The 25,306-nt window shown below is 41.8% G+C and overlaps 1 protein-coding gene across 3 annotated transcripts in view; it reads left to right on the top strand.

Annotated features, from left to right (window-relative positions):
• Positions 1-245: 245 nt before the first annotated feature.
• Positions 246-25,306, top strand: part of ATP6V0D2 (ATPase H+ transporting V0 subunit d2) — a 49,275-nt gene continuing 24,214 nt past the window's right edge. Inside the window, exons 1-2 of one of the 3 annotated variants that reach the window (XM_043880264.1) lie at positions 246-567; positions 13,765-13,936. In XM_043880264.1, coding sequence (XP_043736199.1) covers positions 438-567; positions 13,765-13,936 — 302 coding nt within the window. In that variant the 5' untranslated portion in view covers positions 246-437. The remainder of the gene's footprint in view (positions 568-13,764; positions 13,937-25,306) is intronic. The other 2 variants (XM_043880263.1, XM_043880261.1) reach the window with 2 other exon arrangements.

The raw sequence follows: 25,306 nt of genomic DNA, 5'->3' as shown, positions 1-25,306 counted from the left end.
TGCACAACATTCAGGTGTAGCCGGGTTGCAATAGCAGAGCGGGGCCGGGATCCGGCGTCTGACCCTCCGTCCCTCCCACGATCCCAGTCTCCCTGCAGGGCTTTGCTCCCGGGTCCCCCTCGGGTTATCTGGCTGATCCACTGTGGATGGAAAAACAGGGCTGGGCCGGCTGTGTGGAAAGCCGCCGAAAGCGGAGGAAACCGGTCACCACAGCGTGACTATCAGCTGAGAGATCGCCGTCTGGCCACCGGAGAGAACCGCGCGCTCGCTTCCAGACCTGCGCGCCCCTGAGTCCCGCGCGCCCCTCCGGACCTGCGCGTCCCTGCAGACCTGCGTCCCTGGGGACCCGCAAGCCCCTCCGGACCCGCGCGCCCCTGCAGACCCGAGCGCCCCTCCAGCCCCGCGCGCCGCTGCAGCCTCCGGCGGCCGCTCCCGCGATGCTCGAAAGCGCAGAGCTGAACTTCAACGCCGACCATGGCTACCTGGAGGGCCTGGTGCGCGGCTGCAAGGCCGGCCTCCTGACCCGGCAGGACTACGTCAACCTGGTCCAGTGTGAGAACCTGGAAGGTAAGCGCCGCTCTTTAAAAGGGAAAAAAAAAAAGGGGCTAACGCCGCCCGCTGGAAGGAAGCTCCAGCCCCTGGCCCAGAGTCCAAGGCAGGGTGTTCAGCCCAAGATCCAGACTTCAGGGGTCCCTGAATTTGGACGAGGGGGAAAAAAAAAGATTGCATCTCTATTTTTCAATAATCTCTAAGTGAAATTTAGCATTTCCTTTCATTGTGAATGTAGGCAACAATCACAGCTGGTTAGCACTTTGAATAGAAATTCAGTGTTTTCATATCCTCTTACTGTTCTTGCAGATGCCTTGAAATATCATTTATGCTTTCACTGCTTCAAAGTATGCTAGATATTGGACTCATCCTTGATATTTACTGTCTTAATAAAGAAGTACGTTGTTACACATTTTACAATATCTTAGTAACTCTATTTTGATATATTTTGTTTCCTTTGTAATTCTATACATTTTCATTCTACATATTTACAAATGTTTGGAGAAAGGTGTCACCAAACTGTCCAGGGATCCACAGCCTAAATACCCACCCCTCCCAAATCTTGGTCTAGAAAATTTTTTTCTATCCTCTTTCTCGGTGTATATTAATATGAGGGCATGTGTATTTGAGATTTGTCTTCATTGGAGCATAAGAAAAAAAAGCAAGAGACAGGCATGTGGTGAGGCCATCCTGGATTCAAAAGTCCTGACTTTGATTTCTACAAAAGGTCAGTAGGTGACCTGAGGCTCAAAACCTCTGAGCTTGATTCCTTATTTGTGAAACTGGATGGTAATGCTGCCTGCTTTGCTGAGTTGTTTGGACAAATAAATAAGGCAGTACATAAGAGAATGTGTTAAGAGCTATGAAGCACTCTTGTTGTTCTTTAGTCGCTAAGATGTGTCCGACTCTTTGCCACCGCATGGACTGCAGCGCGCCAGGCCTGCCTGTCCTTCACCAGTTTGCAGAGTTTGCTCAAACTCATGTCCATTGAGTCGGTGATGCCATCCAACCCCAACCGTCTGTCATCCCCTTCTCCTCCCGCCTTCAATCTTTCCCAGCATCAGGGTCTTTTTCTTCCAGTTAATCAGCTCTTCGCATCAGGTGGCCAAGTATCAGAGCTTCAGCTTCAGCATCAGTCCTTTCAGTGAACATTCAAGGTTGATTTTCTTTAGGACTCTACAAAGGCAATTATCTATTTTTTAAACCACTTTACTGAGATATGGTTGACGTACGAAAGCTGTACATATTTAATGTATACAACTTGATGAGTTTAGGGATAAGTGTACACCTGGGAAATCACCACAGTCTGTGCCATAAACCCATCTGACACCTCTGAAAGTTTCCTCCGGCCCTCTGTTGTTGTGTGTGTGTGTGTGCATGTGTGTGTGAGAACGATACGTTCTGTGCTCTATAGCAGATCTCTAGGACGTACTTGTCTTGTGTAACCAACACTGCATACCCTTCGACCAGTCCCTCCCAATTTCCCCTTCCTCTCTGGAAACTACACTACAATGTTTTCAAAGCCTTACCAAAGATTTCACATCGATAATATAGTGTTTTTATTATTTAAAAAGGCTACATTTACTAACTTTGAAACATGCTCATAAAATCATTATAATGCCAATAATAGGGTGCTTTAAAATGTCTAGATCGTTCTAGAAAAAGCAAGAAAGTAATAAACTGCCAGGAAGAGTATCAGAAAGCGAAAAGGAAACAAAAAAACAAGGTGACTTTGTAGGCTTCTCAGGCAGGGCTGAGGGCAGAAATGCCCCAATTAAGGGAGTGCCTCTCCTTTCATTAGCGATGGACATGGCTGGACAGATCTTGTAGATGATAACTAATCCTGTTGGCTACAAATAATTGCAATATAATCCCAAATCCTAAATCATTTCAGCATATTTAATTTGGAGTTTGGTGCCTGGAGAATGTTAATCACATATAGAAAATATGCGTAAATTGAGGTAGAAAAAATTAACACAAGGCAGAATGCATGCTTCTGAGAGAAGCCATTTGAATGAATTCAGTAGTTTTCAGGCTTTTAAATGAGTTGAGAAATGCAGATTTAAACACAAACCGTACATAAACGTCTTCATGATACAAAGCAAGGCTTAAGCCTGCTCACTAAAGAATTCAAAGAGAAACCACCCTCAGCTTCAATTTGGGGGAGAAGGAAAGGTTTCAGACTCTTGAAGGTCTGAAGAGTGAATTTCTTAGAAAAATACACACAGGTGCACACATACAGAATTTTCCATATGATTTCAAGGAGTCGTGACCACCTGAAGTCATCCTGAACGCTGAATAAGAAACCTTCCTAAATACACCATTTGTTATTTTCATCATATCTCATGATTTCTACCTTTCTTTTCTCCCAGTAATAGTTCTTTTTCAACCATTCATTTCACAACTATGTTTGAATCTGTTTCCAATCTTTTTGGAGACTCTTGGGAATATCAAATATGCCCTCAAACTGCAGATTATAATGACTGCTGAGAAAATCAATCTAAATAAAGGTTTCATGTCTTCAGTTGAAGACTCTGAGGCTTGGCGTGGCTGTGACCAGTCTAACCACCTCACCAGGTGTGAGGTATGCAGACATCTGCATCTATTATACTTTTTCCACTAAAATGTCTGCCTCCTGAGCATGAATGGAAGATCCATGAATAGGTCGCTGTTGCTCTCAGCTCCATTTTGATATAGAAAATAATAAGGTCTGCCTTGCTTGTTTATCTTATAGGATGTTGGGAAATAAGGCACTTGTGAAAAGCAACTCAGCTACCGCATCTGTGAATTTACTGAGAGAAACCAGCCACCTTCCCAGCTGGTTTAAAACACGCGGACACTCCTTGGGACAGAAGTTAAGAACTTTAGGATTTCTGTTTACTTTTGCACACAATATATACCGTACAAGTGATGGGTAAAGAAGGGCAGATAAAACTGTCCAGATAGTACTGTGTGTTGAAGCAGGCACTTACTGTAAAGGAAAGCTAATTTGGCAAAGATTAAATTTGCCTTTAGTCTTTTAAATTTTTCTAGTTTTTAAAACAAAAGTATCCTGATACCAACCAATTGTTTTAGAATCATTTATCAGGAACATAGGAGGTTTCAGGTCATTTTGGAAGAGAGAAATATGAAGATTTTTGAGAGGGTAACAGGCAGGAAGGCCAGGGGTCTCCAAACGGAGGAAATAGGCTGCAAGTGCCAGACATTTTTATCTCTCTTAAGCGGCAGGAGGAAACAAACTGGCGATATTTTTTTCCTTCTCTATACAAATTGAAAAGGAGGCTTCTCTTAAAATGCTGTGTTGCCGTGACACCAGGTTTCACCTGAAACTAATTACTCTCAAACCTTGAGTTAACCAATACATTTTTTCTTATGGAAATGTTTGTCTTAAGCTATGTTAATGTACCTCAGACGCTGTCTTCAAGTTCCGCCAAATGGCTCAGAACCTTTTAGACAAACCAGCCTGTCATACTCAGATATTGTTCCCCTAATCTGTATAAACGAAACTATTTGTATGGTAATCTGCCCTTCTACAAGATTCAAGTCAGTCGTTTTATGGCCTGGGATGAATCATGTGGTGCCAGGATTAGCACAAAATGCAATTTATGGATGAGGGGCCTGGTGCCATTCTGAGTTAAGACATTCCTTTCTTTAATTAACAGACTGCTAGTGATTGTATAACAAACAGCCGAAGACTAGCAGGGAGGCACTCTTTCTGCCCCCTTCTGATGCCTACGTCAGAAGCTTTCTCTATCTCCTTTATACTTTAATAAAACTTTATTACGCAAAAGCTCTGAGCGATCCAGCCTTGTCTCTGGCCCCAGATAGAATTCGTCTCCTCCAGAGGCCAAGAATCCCAGCGTCTTATCATTCAGCAACAACCTTTCATTGTCTACAAAAGCTTTGAAAAATCCTGGCATTTATGATTGTGCAAGTGAGTGTGGTCAGAAATATTCGTCTTCTCCACGGCCTGACCCTGACTAACAGTCACCTGAACCAGTCACTAGGACCCTCCATGACTCAGTCCTTCCCGGGAATAGGAGAGGAAGCCAGTTCACATAGCCTGCCTCACTGGCACTGCACATAGAAAATTCCTAAAAAGTGACTTTTTTTTAAAAGTTATTTAAAATTAGCTTGAACCAAAATAATAATGTAAAAGGGCCATAAAATAGTCTTTAGAAGAATTAGCACTGCTAATTTTTAATTAATTTTTTTTTAGAGCAGCTATAGGTTCACAGCAAAATTTAGGAGAAAGTACAGAGACTTTTCATATAACGCCTGCTCCCACACATGCATAGCCTCCCCCGTTATCAACATCCTCCACTAGAGAGGTGCATTTTGTATAATCCTCGAGCCTGTGCTCAATACCTCGTAATCACGCAGAGTCCAGAGTTTACACTGCGGTCACTCTTACACATCCTGTGTTGTTCAGTCTGTCAGTCGTGTCCGACTCTGTGACCCCGTGGACTGCAGCGTGCCAGGTTTCCCTGTCCTTCAATACCTCCCAGAGCTTTCTCAAACGCGTGTCCACTGAGTCAGTGATGCCATCCAACCATCTCATCCTCTGTCGGCCCCTTCTCCTCCTGCCTTCAATCTTTCTTCACGGTCTTTTCTAGTGCGTCAGCTCTTCGAATCAGGTGGCCAAAATATTGGAGCTTCAGCTTCAGCATCAGTCTTTCCAGTGAATATTCAGGATCGATTTCCTTTCGGATTGACTGGTTTTATCTCCTTATAGTCCCAGGGACTCTCAAGAGTCTTCTCCAACACCACGGTTCAAAAGCGTCAATTCTTCAGTGCTCAGCCTTCTTTATGGTCCAGTTCTCACATCCATACATGACTATCAGAAAAACCATAGCTTTGATTATATGGACTGTAAGGCATAGTTCCGGCGAGGCAGAAAAGGAAAGACGACCTCAACAGAAGTAGGCTACCTTTATTCAGGCAAGGCGGGGCGACAGTCGGCCTAACGACCAGGCTGAGCGCCGAAAGGCATCAGGGAGGCTTCATACTTATAGGGAGGTTTGTGGAAGCGATAAGGGAAACGTCAATCAGGCGGGATATTTTGAGTATTCTTTTGTTGAGATGACACTTGTAGTTGGGCAGGGGGTGATAAGTCTTCTGGGCGGGTGTAGGGGGTGGTAGGTTTCCGGACAGGGGGTGATAAGTCCCAGATAGATGCAACTGGCCTGGAGCATCAGGATGGAACTAAAGTTATGCTTTGTTTTCTCCGAAGTTAGATGATTCAGCAAGGGGCCTTTGAGACTGTTGTTGTCTTTTCTAGGCCCAAGAGACTCCTTCATGGCCCTTTGTTGGCAAAGTAGTATCTCTGCTTTTTATATACTGTCTAGGTTAGTCATAGTTTTTCTCCCAAGGATCACGTGTCTTCTAATTTCAGGGCTGCAGTCACCATCTGCAGTGGTTTTGGAGCCCAAGAAAATAAAGTCTGTCACTGTTTCCATTGTTTCCCCATCTATTTGCCATGAAGTGACGGGACAGACGCCATGATCTTAGTTTTTTGACTATTGAGTTTTAAGCTCTCACTTAAGTTTTTCACTCTCCTCTTTCACATTCTCTGGGAATGGACAAATGTACAGCACGTACCCACCACTGTTACATTATACAGAGTATTTTCACTGCCCTGTGCTCTGACTATTCTCCGTATCGGTGACCCCCTGCGGGAACCGCTGATCATTGTGCCGTTTCCCTGGTTTGGCCTTTTCCAGAATGTCACACCGCTGGGATCATTAAGTAAGTATGTAACCTTTCCAGACTGGGTTCTTTCACTTAATAACATACATTTGAGGCTCCTTCATGTCTTTTCATGGCAACACTGCTATTTTCATTAAATTTTTAAATTACAAACCAGACTGTTGTAAGTATTCTTTCCTCTTCAAAAAAAAAAAGACAAAGTGGAAAGATTAACACTTCAAAGCTCAAAAATTTAGTAAGAAATAGCCTTCCCTGGTGGCTCAGAGGTAAAGAATCCACCTGCAATGCTGGAGACGCAGGTTGGATCCCTGGGTGGTGAAGGTCCCCTGGAGAAGCAAGTGGCCACCCACTCTAGTATTCCTGCCTGGAGAATTCCGTGGACAAAGGAGCCTGGTGGGCTGCAGTCCATGGGGCTGCAACTAAACAACGAACAACAACAAGCTTTCTCTGGAATACGTGGGGAAAGTGATCCCTGCTCTCAGGTTACGGTGAGAGGCCTGGACCCAGCCTGGACCTTGTCCTCTCTGCCGTCATTTTTGGGAAGCGAGTGAGAGGAGCTGGTTACAGCTTACGGCCAATTATTAATGCTTCCTTTTCAAGGAACATGACCTTTATTCCTTTCCAACGGTGCCTTCACGTGGGAATTAATGCATGTACTCAGCACTTTCTAGTTAGAGCCAAGGAACGAAAGATGAAAACGATACACCCCACCCTAAAGGGCTCCCACTCTAACAAATAGAAATATTAAAAGAATAAGAGCCCCTTAATGAGAGTGGTTGGGCCTCAGAATTCTAAATGCATGTACACTTGGCCTGGGACTTCGTGTAGCACTGTTGGGAATGGCAGAAAATGACAAACAAATCAAATGTCCACTGTAAGGGAGCTGGTTAAATAAATGATGGAGCAGTTATATAATGTAATATCCTATAACTACAGAAAAAAGAGGAAATAAGGAAGTGTGAAAGGATTCATATGGAACTAAAAATAGTAGTTACTGGGGCTAGTAATAAGTGGCAGGGGTGTGGATATTAGTTTACAAGTAGGAGGCCTTTACCTACTATCTATTAAAAGGTAGTCTAAATTTTAAAAAACTCTCACAGAAGGAAGGCTTTTATTTCAAAGGGCTTTCACCAATCTCCTTTACACATTATTTGTACCTCTCATTATGTGAAAATGAAAGTGTTAGTCACTCAGGCATGTCCAACTCTTTGGGACCCCGTGGACTGGGGCCCACCAGGCTCCTCTGTCTGTGGGATTCTCCCCAAGGATACTGCAGTGGGTTGCCATGCCTCCTCCAGGGCATCGTCCCAACCCAGGGATGGGACCCAGGTCTCCCGCATTGCAGGCAGATTCTTTACTATTTGAGCTACCCAGAAAGCCCTAATTAGAGTACTTATTTTCTCTGCCTTGTATTAAAAATGCATATACAATATTGTCAAGTGTTCAGAAATACTCTCATCAGGCAGGATAAACTTAGCTCAGTTTAAAGGCTAGATAGCTTGGCTGGTACAAGGATCAAACCAGCAATCTTGGCGTTGTTAGCACCACAATCTAACCAACTGTGACTTCTCTGGTGGCTGAGATGGTTAAGAATCTGCCTGCAATGCAGGAGACCTGGGTTTGATTCCTGGGTCAGGAAGATCCATGGATGAGGGCATGGCAACCCACTCCAGTATTCATGCCTGGAGAATCCCACGGACGGAGGAGCCTGGCGGGCTACAGTCCACGGGGTCACACAGAGTCGGACACGATTAGAGCAGCTGAGCAGCGGCAGCTAACCAGCTGAGCTGAGGCCAGTTAGCATCCAGTCTCTACCTGGGAAGCGCTTCCTCAGAGCTCTTCAGCCTTTTTCTAAGGTTATTCCTCAGCCACAAATTCCATTCTGCATCTTGCTTACCTGGAGAACACCCATTTCTCTTTGAAGTCTCCATTTCGAAGTCACTTTCTCTATAAACCCTTTTCTACTCATTTCTATTGGGATAGAATTGACAAGCCTCAATTTTGTGATTCATCGAGCTGAGTAATGTACCTAATTCTGTATAGCATCTGTGATATTTGCCTAAGTATATCACTCTGGGGCAGTTTGTCTCCTTTATCTGTCTCTTCCCCTGAGTGATCACAGTTAAGGGCTTAACTCTTAAGTGAATAAATGAATAAGTGAATAAATGAATCTATCCCCTCCTAAACTGTAAGCTTCTCAAGGGCAGAAACTATAAATACGTCTGCTTATAGAGGTGTTAGTTAAGGAGGTGGGAGAATCCTTTCACAGCGTTAAGAGTGTATCAGAGCACCACGATGTATACTTTAAATGCCTTAGAATTTTATTTGTTGGTTATACCTCAATAGAACTGAACTTTAAAAAAAAAAACAAAAGACTTTTTTAAAGTATAGAAACCACACCATATCCTTCTTTGTCTCCTAGCTTCCCTAGCCTAAGGCTGTGTTTTGCGTGTAGTAAGAATTTGAAGTAAGAATTTGAAAATACACAATAGAGACGTCTGCATGTTTAAGTCCTGACTCTGCTTTCTGGCCCTGGGATGTTAAGCCAACTGCTTAACTTTTAGCCATGGTGCTTTCCTTTCTGGTAGATGGTATCTCCCTGGCCTAACTCCCAGTTACTAAGGGAATCAGAAATTTCTGAAAATGTTTTGTATACTGTAAATCATGAGAATTCCCAGGAAGTCATAAGAACACCGCCTGAACTGCCGTGTATATACAACAAGAGTTAATTTACCCTCTTCTGCTGGACTTTTAAATTCCTGAAGTAATCTGTTCCGTTTCTTGGTTATGGTTAATGGTGTTTGGTGTATGCCTCTATGTTGTTGATTCTGTTTTCCTTCAAAGAGCACTGGTTTGTTTTGGAAACAATCATTCTATAAATAAATAAAAACTATTAAAATTTAAGAAGAGTTTATAGCTAGAGGATATATTCGAAAGTAAGCTGAATCTTGAAGGACAGTGGGTTGGGAAAATGCCAGTGGAATGGGGACCTGGAGGTGGGGTCAGGGGAGTTGAGATGATAAGATGTCCTAGGCTCTTGGGGAGAATTAATGGGCTATAAATAGAAAAACATAAAAGCATAATGGTGAGGATAAAGCGGTTGCCTGCAATACTAGAGTATTACAATAACGCAGGAGTTTATGCTGTGAAAATTTTTGAGGGCCATCAAAGGTCTAATTATGGAACTTCAGAATATTGAGTGAAGAGAGAGGCGTGTCTGAATCTTCAGTCAAATACATGTATGCTTGGAAAGATGGTCAAGTTGTTTCTCTGAGTCTTGGCTTCTTCATCTATGAAATGGGGATTATTGTTAAGGCTTATATTGGTGTTAAAATCATCTGTCAGTGGTAAAATAAAAGTAATTTGCAAATTGCTTTTAATCTGCCTAAAATTCAGTAGCTCCAGGATACTTAAGAGGATTATTCTAAAATCCAAACATTTCTTAGGAAAGATTAAAGTTTGAGGCATGGAGGACAGAAGGGAAACAAACCTGGGAGAATCTATTAGAGATTGCCACAGTGATCTAGGTTTACGATATCATCATTCTAAACTGGGGTATAAGGAGAGGAAATCTGGGAAGATATTCAGAAACAATGCAGGGGATTTGAAGTTAATAAATCTTCAAAGAGGACTTGAAGTTTTATAACCGTGAGATGGCAGTACCTTAGCAAAAATGGAGAAAGAAACATCTGGCTTTTAAAATACTGATAGGTGTATTCAAATTTAAGTAACTGTAAGGTATGATGGTAATATACTGTTTACAAAAATTCTGATTTAGGGAATAAAAATCAAAGTCTTAGCCAATCGAATCAAATTATTTTGGAAGGAGATAGGTACAAGTAAGGGGGCAAAAGAGGTCTTCATCTACATTATCTTCTTTAAAGCTCCGCAGTAACCCCAAAAGCATACATTCTAACCCATTTTGTAGGTGAGAAAACTGAGTTCAGAAAGGTCAGGTAATTCCCATAAGTTCAGCATCAAGCAGAGTGTGGGGAAGAGGTAGGGGGCTGCTCAAAGATAGCATCCTTCACAAGCACAGGTGCTGCCTTGGCATAAAGCTACCTGGAGTGTGAACAGTCTGGACGTTCATATTTAAAGAGCTCCAACAGGAAGCTGCACGGGAATGAAAAAGGAACGACCCAGCAAAGCAACAGAGAAAAGATAGCAGCCAGAGAGTGTTCCTGCCTCACTAGTCAAGAGATCTCAGCTAATTCCCCGAGCCCAATGACTGCAACCCACGGAAGAAGCATTTTTACATTATGACTCTTTGTACACGCATATAAGCTATTATACTGTGTGACATGCTCAGATATTTTTTATAATAGCTGAATCTGTTCCCATTGTGCTATTGTGTTTGGGACCTGTAAAACTGATTTAGTTGGCAGTGATCTCATGGTTCCTCATTTGAATAAAAAAGAAAAAGTGTCACTTGCGACACGACTCTGGATAAAAAAAGTGTAATTTTCCAAAGCGTGCTCTGTGGGTGGCTGCATTGTTTTCTAGTGACTTGGGAAGTTCTGTACCAAACTCTTTCCAAAGAAATCATTCAAATGAATGTATTAAAGGCTTTCAGTTCCTGCAGTGAAGAAGCCTGTTTATTCCGAATGTATCTGACCACAAAGCTCTATTTATCACATACCTATTAAGATAAGCATGGCTTCCCAGGTGGATCGGGGAGAATCACCCAGCCAGTGTAGGAGATGCAGGAGACAGCAAGTTCTACCCGTGGGTTGGCAAGATCCCCTGGAGCAGGAAATGGCAACCCACTCCAGTACTCGTGCCTGGAAAAGTCCCACGGACAGAGGAACCCGGTGGACTGCAGTCCGTGGGATCGCAGAGAGTCGGACACGACTGAGCACGTAGGCACACGTGCTTAGATGAGCACTGGGGGAAATGCGAGGAAAAAATGTGACCCCGTTTGTAAAACTATAAAACTATCAGCATGATCGTTATCATGGTAATAATATTAACTCAGAGCAGATACTTCAAGCCAAGATTTTCTTCGCATCTGATTTCCAGGGTCCCTTGGATCACCTTGGGGTGGGGAGGCAAGGCTCCTTCTGTCTTAACTGTCTGTCCACCAGCCACAGTTTTTTACGAGGTTGCCTAAGCAGGGTCTGAAACACTTGAGACATTTCATTTCAGCATCTCACTGGCAGCTGAAAGGTTTGGAAGTTATTTTGCCTGAGAGAAACATGTGTCACATGAGCCATATATCATGGTTTTGGAAGAAACACAATTTGTGTCACTCCTGTTGGCAAATATTTCTCCATGCTGAGACTACACCCTGTCAAATTGTATAAAAACCTGAACTGTCAAAATAAAAGCCAAACAAGACACGGCAAAAGAGTATGCTTTTTTTTTTTTTTGAATTAAGCTAATTAAATAGGTAATTGAGCAAAATAAATTCTGCGGTCAGTCAGATGAAGAGCATCTCTGATGCATGATCTACTCCAGACCCTGAAGAATGCCTGTCTGCTGAGACTCAAGAACCACTGAGTGCAAATGCCCCCTCCCCCATCAGCTACCAGAGGGATTAGCTCATCACCCACAGGGGCTCCCTGTTATCCTCAGGATCAAGGATGTCACGCCAAGTCTTCCTGGGGACAGCCCCTGCGTCTTTCTCTGGCTTCACATCTTACCCCTCCTCCCCTCCCACTCAGCACTTCAACAGCACTCAACTGCTTTGAATTTCCTGCCCCCTCCCCACCTGTACGAATTCATGGAACGCCTTCCTTGCACCCTTGCATAGCACTTCAAGGCTCATCTCTGGCTTAACCTTCTTCCGGAAACTCTCCTAGGCTTGTTTTGCTTTCATCCCTCTGAGTCTTGCTCTCATTTTCTCAGTTCAGTTCAGTTCAGTCGCTCAGTCGTCCCCGACTCTTCGCGACCCCATGGACTGCAGCACGCCAGGCCTCCCTGTCCATCAACAACTCCCGGAGTTTACCCAAACCCATGTCCATCGAGTCATTTTCTGTGTTCCCGTAAATCAAGGTTCTTATCTTTATCCTGAACTCAGCGGGTTGTGTCATCTGTTTTTTCGTGCCTCTACCTCCACCAGATTATGAGTTTCCTTGAAGATGAGGAATATGTCTTGTCCCCAGTGGTAACAGCACATAATAGATACTCAATAAATGTTTCGATGAAAATTACAGTGAGGTCTAGAATGCTCTATTGACTCCAGTCATGTGCTAGATGGTGCCAAAGACATTTCTGATGTTCAGATATTTGAGACACTTATGTTGGGTACCACACAAGGAACCAAAAGATAAAAGATATTACTAAGAAACTGGAACTGCCCCTTTGGAGTTAACATATTAAGGCTTTGTGATATCCTGAGACAGGAGGTATGCTAGAAGTATTATCCAAGTATTTTGAAATTCAGATGAGTGAGGTTAAATAATTCCACCAGACAGAATTAAGTAACAGAATAATTGATAATCCAATTTAATTGATTGGTAATAAAAAACAGTTTTTTTAAAGGTATAACACTGGCTTTGAATCAATTTCTCAAATTGATCTTGATGAAGTGACAGGACCAGATGCCATGATCTTCGTTTTTTGAATGTTAAAACCCATTTAGACACACGGAGACTCAATTTCTTTATCTGTAGTGTAAATATTCTTTGCCATCAAGCTGGGATGGAGGCTTGGTATCCTCAAACAGTTTTCCTAGCACTATTTCCAAATGACTACGTTGGCTCAGTTAAAACCAATTTGCAATCTCTGGACTAGGTGGTTTCTAATGTTCTTTTCAACTGTGCTCAATAATTCTATAGTTCTTATGGATGCATGAGACAAGTGCTCGGGCCTGGTGCACTGGGAAGACCCAGAGGGATCTGGTAGAGAGGGAGGTGGGAGAGGGGATTGGGATGGGGAATACATGTAAATCCATGACTGATTCATGTCAATGTATGACAAAAACCACTACAATATTGTAAAGTAATTAGCCTCCAACTAATAAAAATAAATGAAAAAAAAAAGTTATTTTCGATTATCTGCATTAACATTGAATCCTTTATTGCTGTAGAGATTAACATTCAAGTCTAAATCATATGTAGACCTTATATTAAGGCCTAATAAGATAGCAATAATTAAATATGCATTTATGAGACTTCCCTGGTGATAGAGTGGATAAGAATTCACCTGCCGGTGTAGGAGACAGGAGTTCCATTCCTGGTCCTGGAAGATTCCACACGCTGTGGAGCAGCTAAGCCCCTGAGTCACAACTACTGAAGCCTGCGAGCCCCGGGCCCTGCAAGTCACAGCTCCGGAGCCCACGGGCTGTAACTACCGAACTTCGTGCACCAGAGCCTGTGCCCTGCGGCAGGAAGGGTCATCGCAACTAGAGAGTCCACAGGCAGAAACGAAGACCAGTGCAACCAAATCAATAATAAACAGTGCATAACTATGCGTTTATCATAAAGTTACCGCAAATTCAGTGTTGTAAAGCTTTTTCATGCATGTTCCAAATTTAGCCTGATCTGGTGCTTTCCTTAATTTCAGATCTGAAAATTCATCTCCAGACCACCGATTATGGCAACTTCTTGGCTAATCAAGCCACCCCTCTTACTGTTTCCGTTATTGACACGGAGATGAGGAAGAAGCTGTGCAGAGAGTTTGAGTATTTCCGGAATCACTCCTTGGAGCCGCTAAGCACCTTTTTCACATACATGACGTGAGTGACAGGAGGGGCCCTGCTCCTCTCCAGGGTGACTGCGAACCACCCCTAAGAGCTCCAGGCGGGGGTCAGGCTGGCCTGAAGTTCAAGGTCACGTCTGTTGTTTGTAAGTTTGAATGCATTCAGATCTGAGAACTGATAAGCGCGTGTCTTATCTTAGTGTGAGTCACTCCATCCCCAGACTCTTTGCGACCCCATGGACTGTGGCCCACCAGGCTCCTCCGCCCACGGGATTCTACAGGCAATAATACAGGAATGGGTGGCCATTGCCTTCTCCGGGGGATCTTCCCGACCCAGGGATCAAACCCGGGTCTCCCATATTACTGGCAGATTCTTTATCGTCTGAGCCACCAGGGAAGGGCATAGATCCACATTTTCACTGTTAGAAAATAGATTTCATTTATTTATTTCATTTACTTATAAACATGATCAGGTCACTCACTCTTAGCAGTGATAAGTGCTGCTGATGTCTGAAACATTCCAGCTCTTGGAACTGAAGGTAGGTATTACGCCTTTCAGATTTTCAGATCGCTTGTCAAGGTAGGGTTGGAATATCACAGATCTTTCTTAAAGCCACACCTACCCCTTCAACAGAATAAGGTGCTCCCATCATAGTTAGATGTGTCTTATTTTTATCCCTCTCCATCACCAGTGGTTCCAGTCTTTTGGTGTGAAGGCCCTTCTTTCTAAAATGTTTGAATTTCTATACAATAGTAAATTGTATTTCTTAATGTAGTTAATACACTATATCCAGTGCTCAAAACTTTGGGCCCCTTTAGCTGTCTTAGCTGATAAGCTGAGAACGAACGCCCACAAAGGATGAGCTGTCTACCATGTACGTATAATTTAGATTAATATACAGCTGTGATTACTACATCCAGGCCATAGACTGGTTGAGAAAGGCATATAATAAAAATATCCCTCTATTCCACCTATCCCCTTCCTCCCCGCCCAGTTCCTCTCCCTAAAAGTAAGCACTTCTCAGTTTATTATTTTTCTTAAAAAAAAAGAAAAATTGCATTGTATATGTATATTGATACACATTCAACCCACTCTACTCCCACATTTCAAATTCATACAGATGACATCAGTTTTTTCCCACTTAATATTTGTTAGAAATATCCTCATCCGTGTCATGCATTTTTAATAACTGTGTAGAAGTCCATGTTTGGGATACATTATAACTCAATTTATCAGGAATCTATTAACGAATAACTAACTTTTTTTCCTATTACAAAAAGTTTTGTAACTGGCTCTAGCTTATTATAGTGTAGGTCTTGAATTTATTTCTAAGCTAAATTTCTAGCAGTGCAAGTAGTGAGTCAAAGGAATGTCCCTTTATTTATTTTAGAAAATCTGCTAACTTGAACACAACAGAAGTAGCACCAATTTGTACCCCCAAAACAGTGCATGAGAAGGCCTGTGCCCCTACGTACACCATTACCAACATCAGATACTATATTTTTCATTTTTACCTTGACAGTAAGTTAAAAACTATCTCTTTGCTTTAATTTATACTTCTTTATGGGCTTTTGTGGCATCTCAGCTTGTAAAGAATCTGCCTGTTAATGCAGGAGACCCTGGTTCAATTCCTGGGTCAGGAAGATCCCCTGGAGAAGGGATAAGCTACCCACTCCCGTATTCTTGGAATTCCCTGGTGGCTCAGGCAGTAGAGACTCCACCTGCAATGCAGGAGATGTGGGTTCCATCCCTGGGTTGGGAAGATCCACTGGAGAAGGGAGTGAAGAGAACAGCTACTCTCTCCAGTATTCTTGCCTGGAGAATTCCTTGGACAGAGGAGCCTGGCAGGCTGCAGTCCATAGGGTCCCAAAGAGTCGGACGTGACTGAGTGACTTTCATTTTGCGTATTTCTTTATTAGCAAAATGGAACATCTTTTCACATTTACACATTTAGTCATGTGTATTTGCTACCTGACCAAATTCCTTGTCTATTTTTCTTATTAGAATGTGCAGCATTTCTTGTTGATATATAAGGACTCTTTATAAGTTAAGAAAGTTAGCCCTTCATCAGTTTGATATAACTTAATTTTTATTTTGATTTTTTTGCTGTAGGAATAGTGAACTTTTTAATTTAGTTATCACCAGTCTTTTTATTGTACAATCTTTTGATTATTGCGTCCTGCTTAGAAAAGCCTTCACTCCAAAGGATTAGTAAATTCACCTGTCCTTTCTTCCATTCTTTTGTTGTTGTTTCACTTCTTAACATTTAAAAGTTTGATTCATCTAAAATGTATTTTTGTGTAAAGAATGAGAGTAGGGATCCAGCTCAAATTGTTTTTCCCAAATAATGATCCAGTAAGCAGTTAGAAGGAATGATCAAACAGGAAGTAGTCACTGATGCACTTGAGACGTGTTGTTAGCACCTGTGTTCCTTGTTTGTGCAATCTAGCCTCCAAGTAGTGCTGTAGTCTGGGAATTTGTTTACAGACAAGATATAGATGCTGACGTTTTAAAAGAATCCACCAATAAACAACTAGTGAAAATGAAGATCGGATATGAACTTGGGTCTGACTCAGTCCAAAGCCCAAGCATTTTCTTTGAGAAAGATTCTGGAAAGGTCTCCCAAAAGGGCCGACATTGCTGCCAAGGCTGGAAATGGAGTAGAAACTGGAGATTCCGGAGAAGGCTGGGGTTGAAGCAAGCCGATGGGAAGGACGCTGCGTGAGTAACAACCGGTCAGTTTTGGCTGGAGCAGGCTGTGCAGGAAGAGGAGAGGAATGGGGAAGGGAGGCTAGGGGAGAAAATTCCAGTCAGATTATGGAGTCTTCAGTGACAAGTCTTCCTCAGTTCTGGTCATCACCATTTTAAGGATGAGGAAATGAAAACTTAAGAGGAGGAACTTGCCCAAATCACTAAAAAGTGATTCGAAATAAATGCTAGCAGTAGGCTTTGCAGAATTATTTTGCTCAGATTTTAGATGAGTGCAGAAGAGCTGACCTGTGATGAAGACAGGGCAAGTCCAATTTTAACTCAATCTGAAAGCTGCCAGGTTTTGTACTTTTTAGGTCGAGAGACGATCTCACATGATGAAAATTTTCCCCCAAATATGTTAAGAAGTGCTCTAAGAATGACTCTGAGTCATTTGGTCAGTGGTTCCTCTTATGTGATGATTCCGTGATTTATTGTTTTCTAACTATAGAATCTTAAACCTGGAAGGAACCTTAGATTAATTCAGCAAGCCTTCTTATTTCACAACAAACTATCATATCGATCTAGTTAAAATATACTGTTTCTAAAAATAATTACTTAAAATTCCAAATATTTCTAGTCATTAGTGATATTTCAAAACTGTGTATAAGTATGTATAGATAGTCACAGATACCTGGGTAGAATGTTAATGCAGAAATAGACACGAAAGCATAGATTTGGTAGTATTAGTATTGTTAGTAATGGACATGCTTTAATTCATCCTCTTCCTCTCTCCCTTTCTCTCTCTTGATGATAAACTCTTTGAACTAGTTCTTTTAAGGATCTCTATCTGGACTCATTAGTAAATAATGAACACTGAATATTTGTTGAATCAGTATATAATCCTGTATCTAGCAGCATCCTACACATGCATATAGAAACATACTTTCGGACAATTCAGGATTTTATATCTTACATTTAATTAATATATGGTACTTGAGGATGGTTATTTATTGAAGGTATGTTAGGGCTAAAAGCCAGATGTCATTCCTATAGATGTGTTTTATGTGACCAGGGTAGTCTTTACAGTAATATTAAAAAATATGTTTCATTAAGACTTGCATTCCCCAATTAGCCATGGTCTCCAACACACCCTTCTGTCTTATGATCTGCAGGTATTTAAGTTACTTATCAGACCCCAGATGTTTAGGTTTCTTATCAGACATCAGACCTAGATGTTTTACCTACATCTTTGCACCAGAACCATGCAAAGAAGTGTTTATATCTCCAATTTTCAAATTAGAGAAACGGAGGCTCAATGAATCAATGTGTATTTCAAAGTCAGAGCATTATTAAGAGATTTGGAAAGTATTTGGTGTGGGTCCATCATTCTAGAAAGCTGATGGTCTTGCACTCACTCCATAGTTTGTCAAAAGGCAAGTAAATCAGAAGTATCTGTGGGCCTTTAGAATAGAAGTATATTCCTGATTCCTATCCCAGGAGGTTCTGACCTAGTTGATCTGGGAGTGGGCCCCCCCTGTATTTTGGAAGGCACCCGGGTTATTTAGATGTGCACCCCTAATTGAAAACGTCCCATTATGGTGCCCCAACTTTATGACTTGGACGTCACTTTCACAATTATTCTCATGAGTCTCTTGCCACAGTTAATGACAATGAATGGCGTTCTCTCCTTGTCGGAGACCAAAAGAATCACACCGAAGCCCAGGTCTTCTGAATCTCAGTCCATGGTTTGTCCCACTATTCATGTGACCTGCCAGCGTCCAGCAGTGCCTGGATGTATGTTACCAAAACGAAAGGTGTCTGTGTGCGGGACAGGTGTCCAGTAGTTCTGAAACTGTTTTTCTTACTTCTCTTTTAGAACGTGTTGCAAAGTCAAGTGTCTGTCTAGCACCTCTGAACTGCCCTACTAGGGAATTCCCAGGGTATCATTATGAAAATGACTAAGCCAACCCTAATAGAAATGCTCTATATTTAAAGTGGTATGATAAACACAATATGAATTTTCAAGAACTGTACATTCGTGTGATAGAATTACCCTACATGTGAAACTTGTTTTGAAAATCTGGAGTGTATATTTTTAAATGCCTAATCGCAGGAAGATCTGGTGGTTTTGTGTACTATAATTATACATAGTGCTGTGAAACAAAGGAGTGAATCCTATAGTATTTTAATGAAGAGACTATGTAATAGAGGCTTGGATTGTTTTTTCTTCCCTCCTACTCAACACTTTCCAGCAGCATTTCAACTTCTATCTTTTGAGATTAGCTCTCTGACTCAAATATTTTAATATTCAAAATACTGATTTAATTCTTTAAGCTTTAAATTTTATTAATCTTTCAAAATAAATTTTCTCAGTATAGGATAACCGAGGAAATATAATCGTCAATACTTCACAGTAACATCAAGCAAGAATCATAGGTTAAGATCCACACAGTGAAGAAATCTTTAGAGATTCATTTTTAAAAGCTAATCAAAAGTTCTTGACTATCTCAGTGACACTTTATAACCCTCCACAGGTTTTGTGTTGTGTTGTACTTTAGAGGGCTATGCAGTTCGGTTTGCCCTAAAAAGCTTCTCAGAATCAGGTCCTTTGGTGCTAACATGAGGAAGTGAAAGTTGCTCAATCGTGTCTGACTCTTTGCGACTCCGTGGACCATACAGTCCATGGCGTACTCCAGGCCAGAATACTGGAGTGGGCAGCCTATCCCTTCTCCAGTGGATCTCCCCGACCCAGGAGTTGAGCCGGGGTCTCCTGCATTGCAGGCACATTCTTTACCAGAGTCCTCCACAAACTGCATCACAAACTTGCTCACCCCTTCACGTGTTAGTCAAAAAGTAAATAGTATAATTCTGAGTCAGTGGGAACTCACATTCTAATGGAGCAGGTAGATGCGTCCACAAAGGGTGAAACAATGACAGAATTACGCAGCAGCTGTAATAGAGGCTTGAACATTGAACTGGAGGAACCCGGAGGGTGAAATGACTAATCCTGATTTTGAACGATTTTGCAGAGAAGGTAGCATTTGAACCAGTATTTCAAGTGGGCATCAGACTGAAAGAATACACTGCGTAAGTGAGACATGAGAATATTGTGTACCTAGAGGTGAGAAGCATCTCAGGCGTGGCTGGAGCCCAGGCAAGAGCGGAGCGTGGCTGGGGAACGAGACGAGAGGCTGGCTGACGCAGGGCTTCACCTGTCTCCATCAGCAACAGCCAGTCGAGGGGAGATTTCAGGAAGGATGCTACCATGTCCCGCTTCAAACATCCACGTCCTTTCTGTTAGTAAGTAGTAGAGACCCTAAGATGTGACATTGTGTGTGTGTGTGTTAGCTGCTTAGTCGTGTCCGACTCTTTGCAGCCCCACATACTGCAGCCCACCAGGCCCCCGGTCCATGGGATTCTCCAGGCAAGCACACTGGAGTGGGTCGCCATTTCCTTCTCCAAAAGGAACGGTAGAAAGAAAGAAAGTGAAGTCGCTCAGTCGTGTCCGACCCTTTGCGACCCCATGGACCATAGCCTACCGGGCTCCTCCATCCGTGGAGTTTTCCAGGCGAGAGTTCTGGAGCGGGGTGCCAGTTCCTTCCCCAATGTGACACTGGGTTTTCCAAACAGCATTTCAAAGATGCTACTTTTTTCTTGTTTGTTTTTACTTTTCAACTCTCATTGTCTCGAAAAGTGAGGGGGAATGATCTGCTACATATTTCAGGAAGATGATTCTGCTGGTATTGTGAAAGATGCATTGAAGACATGAGACCTGAAGCAGAGAAACTATAGAGGAAGCTATTTTAAACGTTTACATTGAAAATATCGATGGTAGAGACAGGAAGGAGGGAACAGTGATTAGATGAATTTGATAGGTAGACTTGACAGAATTTAGCGTCTTGATTTATGATGCAACGAGTGAGAGAAAGCAATCAATGATTCCTAGAATCCTAAGCTAAGGGAGAAAAGAATTTGCAAATGAGATAAAGGGTTTTGTTTTATTTCTAGTCAAAAAGAATAAGAAATCTATTTAACTTAGATAAAATTAAATTAACAAATTATCCTTAGTCTCACCATGATTTGACATATTTTTATACTCACACATTTTAAAGGAATTAAGATCACTCTGTAAAATAATTTAATCTTTAATATCTATTACCAAAATTTTTTCACATCAGGTTTTTTCTAGTATTTTTAAATGACTGCATAGGCTTCCATCTGATCATGAACATTGTAGGTATGTTTTGTTTCTTCCTGACCTCCAAGTCTGCAAAATATTTAATTTGTTAAATTCTGATTTCAAGAATCAAATTCCCAATAAAAATATCAGATTGAATAATATCTGGTTGACAACACTGTGTATTTGTGATTCTGACTCTGGCCAGAAAAGGTCTTCTGAAATCTTACAGATTGCACCAACTTAAAGGTTTTATATCCTGAGATTCTATGTGAATATTCAATGGGAGAAGCAAAAATGTCTCTAATCCAGCTGCTGATGAGACCTTCTTTGTGTAAAATTCTCTAAGTGCTGGAATTGAAAACACTGGTGCTTTTCTACAAAAGCAATACTTGTCTTTCTGTAACTGAATGATACTTAATCAGCGTGAGTGAATGAGTAAAAGTCACTCAGTCGTGTCCGACTCTGAGAATTTTCCAGGCCCTAATACTGGAGTCGGTAGCCTTTCCCTTCTCCAGGGGATCTTCCAACCCAGGGACCGAACCCTCATTGCAGTCAGATTCTTTCCCAGCTGAGCCACAAGGGAAGCCTAATTAATCAGCATAACCTTTATTAAGTGACTGCTATGAGTGAAGGCCTATGCTAGGTTCTAAGACTAGAGATCAATTGAATACGGACTTGCTTCTCTAAGCCAGTGGAAGAGTTACTTGAGGCGCAGATTCCAAGCCCATGCCTCTAAAAATTGGGTTTTAGAAAGTCCTGGACTGCAGTTTAGGAATCCACACTTTCAGAAGGCCCTCCGGTGACCCTGATCTACATGAGAAATTCTTACAGCCAGTAAGGCTGGGAGTCTGCAATACACCAGCTGTGGGGCCCTGGAAAAGTGCCTCAGTCAGTCAAAGCCTTTTCCTCGTCTAGAATAATAATTATATACAATAGAGTTGCAAGTTTAACTGAAAACACATATATAATATAGAGTCTAAGTGTTAATTGAAAGTTATGTGTTTCATGAGGCCCGGTGAAATGAAAATACATGGCCCTTGTTAAGAAACAGTAATTTCAAGAGACCAACAGCAGAGAATTAAACCAAGCATGGTGATGGTTTAGTACCCAAGTTGTGCCCAACTGTTTGCGACCCCATGAACCGTAGCCCGCCAGGCTCCTCTGTCCATGGGATTCTCCAGGCAAGAGTACTGGAGTGGGTTGTTCTGGCTTCCTCCAGGGGCTCTCCCCAACCCAAGGATGGAACCCGTGTCTCTTGCGTCTCCTGCATTGACAGGTGGATTCTTTACCACTAGCGCCACAGGGGAAGCTCACTGAAAAATGTACACATATATAATATATAAATAAATCCACACACACAGTATATCTACATGCATTTGCTCAATACAGCTAACTTTATGCACTAGGGTCTTATCACCTGTGAAAGTGGGAAAAGGTTGCATAATAAAGGCGGTAACGCTGAGACTGAGGTTGGAAAGATGGGACCCTGTTTGTACCCAGCCAGGACGGAAAAATCTAGCGGAGAGAGCAGAAACGTAGGCTTAACCAGTCCTGCTGCTGGGTTGCCCACTTAACTGATAACAGCAAAAGTGGTGTCTGAGGATTAAGGATGCTAAGGTCATGGGTGTAAAAGACCTCAGGATGCTACAGCAGTTCTCCCGAGTGAGAAATACATCAGGGTCAAGGTAGATGCAGTTTCCTTCGTTTTATCAACAGTCTGGCTAGGCGGCAGTCAACCACCAGGGGGCGCGATTGATCCCCGTAACCCTTTTTCCAAATCTCTACTCCTTCCCCGGCAATTGTTTAGTAAGACTTGAGACTGTCCCATAACCCTAGTACTAATTCAGATAACCACTGCCCAAGTTGTATTTTATCTTGTTTATTTTTTTTAATTTAAAATGAAGCACCTGTATTTTTAAAAATAGCTTTTATTAAAAAATTTATTTAGTGCTCTCTGCAGACCAACAATTTTATAGTCGCTTTGTTGTTGTCTAGTTGCTAAGTTGTGTCTGACTTTTGAGAGCCCATGGGATAGCCTGCCAGGCTCCTGTCCATGGGATTTCCCGGCAAGAATACTGGGATGTGTTGCCATTTCCTTCTGCAGGGCATCTTCCCCACCCAGAAGTCGAACCCAAGTTTCCTGCATTGGCAGGCGGGTTCTCTACCACTGAACCACCTGGGAAGCCCTACAGTCACTCTTCATGCATTAAATTTAATTCTCACACAATCCTATGAGGGGCTTTTTAGAAATACAGAACAGAGGTTTTATAAGTTAAGACTGTAATTCAGTACCTATTTCCCAAAGCCCAGAAGTAAGCACTCATAAATTTTATGTATGCCTTTTCAAATTTCTTTCAACATGAAAAAAGTTTGTATGTGTGCATATATTTATATCTAAACCAACATATAAAATATACATAACTGGTTTTAACTTTTTTAGAACAGTTAGGTTATATGATATATTGTTTACAATTTTTTTTTTTAGTGTAATCTATTGATATTAAGAATTTTCTACAGATGTTGTTGTTTAGTGGCTAAGTCGTATCTGGCTCTTTTGTGACCCCACGGGCTGTAGCCCACCAGTCTCCTCTGTCCATGGGACTTTCCAGTCAAGAATACTTTACTGGGTTGCCATTTCCTTCTCCAGGGGATCTTCTTGACCCAGAGATTGGACTCGTGGCTCCTGCCTTAGCAGGCAGATTCTTTACCACTGAGCCACCTGGAAAGCCCATAAGTGCACACAGATCTGTCTTATTTTAAAGCATACATTGTATTCTGTTCCCTCTTTTGTCCATATACTTTATTTTATTTCTTTGTTATTTCAAGTAATACAACAGAAATCATTGTACCTATTATGTTTGCTTCCTTTTGCCGGCATTTCTTTACGAGGGATTTCCAGAAGTGAAATGGCTCTGTCCATAACTGTGCAGGTTCTAGATTTTGACAGTTATTAGCAGATTGCTCTCTCATACTCCAACAATTTGGAATGTTTTGTTCCTCCCCTATCTTCTCAGCTGTTTCTTTTTTTCTTTCCTCATTGGAAGAAATAAGATTCTCCAAAACCTGTTGTGACTGGTGTTTTGAATATAATAAACGAGATTCACCAGTCACTGTTCTTGACCAGATAGGGAACAGCCTATAATAGACACTCACAGCACGTGTAACTGTCTAGTGGACAAGAAGAATCGTCACCCCATTGGTGTTTTCCTGTCCATTTCTGTAATATTTACATACACTGCTGTGGAAGAGGCAGCACTGAAGCCATCTCACTAACGTTGTTCTTCTCAATAGAAAAGTATAGGAAAAGCAAGGAATAAGCAGCCTCGATCCCTAGAAAAAGTACCAGGTATCTCCTTCATCCTTTTTACCCAGGGACTATCAGAGTTAACATACTTGTCTGAACGTAGGAAAAAACGTACTCATCCACTGAAAAAAATCATCACTGTGCTCGTGTTCTGGGCAAGTATGGTTCAGGCCTCATGGAGGCCACAAAAAATGAACAGAATCTCTAAGGATATTGGACGAATTATCTGTAAATAATTACATTTAAATGAACATGTGAAATCACTTACCCAAGATTACACAATTGAAGCGTGACAGAATTAATGCTGAATCCAGGTCTCAGCTCCTTAGATATATAATAAATATTTGTGAATGAACGAGCTAACTCCTCCCTGTGTTCACCATGGCTACTGCCAATGTATACTAAAAATTAATTTCACACCAAGATAAATATAAATACAGAGCTTTAGAGACAGAAGAAAGATATCACTTCTAGCTACAGATATTTTAAAATCTTAAATATTTGAATATTGGCCTTAAAGGATGGGGAGGATTTCGGCATTTAGCAATTGGTGGGGAACAGATACTTTTTCCATCTAAAGAGGGGGTAGGAACAAAGACACTGATATAGAAAAGGACGAATGAGTTTGAAGAATTTTTAATCCAAACAAATAGGTTAGACCGAGGTTGTCGAGAATCTTAAGTACTAGGGAAGAATGCTAAAGATTCCAGAGCTACCAAGGGTTTGAGAAATGCATAGTGACCAGCATTCTTGTTCGAAATGTGCTGTTCCAGCAATGCTGACTTCAGGATAATTTTTCAATATTTTATTTTCCTAGAAGGAAAAAAAATGCACGTGATAGCAAAATGAACTGCTTTTAAAAATTGCTGTAATTTTCACTTCCTCTATTTAAAAAGTGGGAAACTTCAGGGGAGTAAGAAATGTTACCCCAAATGTCCACTTTCAAGAAGGTACAGAATATTAATGGGGAGATTCTAAACCTCAACAGCCTCTTTAACAAATCAGACTAAATGCAAGGGCTGCCCCACCTGAGTATCTGGGATTGGCATTGGACTTGGTACATCTGGGGTAACAGAAATGTTTATCAATGCAGTCAAGAAAAGCTTTCATTTGAAAATTAACACATTGGAAAATACTTCCTACATGGCCCTATCGCTTGCTGTCGTGCTAAGGCGCTTCAGTCATGTCCGACTCTTTGTGACCCCATGGCCTGTAGCCCGCCAGGCCCCTC

Source organism: Cervus elaphus, chromosome 21 (assembly GCF_910594005.1).
Source record: "Cervus elaphus chromosome 21, mCerEla1.1, whole genome shotgun sequence".
Lineage (NCBI taxonomy): Eukaryota > Metazoa > Chordata > Mammalia > Artiodactyla > Cervidae > Cervus > Cervus elaphus.
This window is presented reverse-complemented; position numbering and strand designations above follow the sequence as displayed.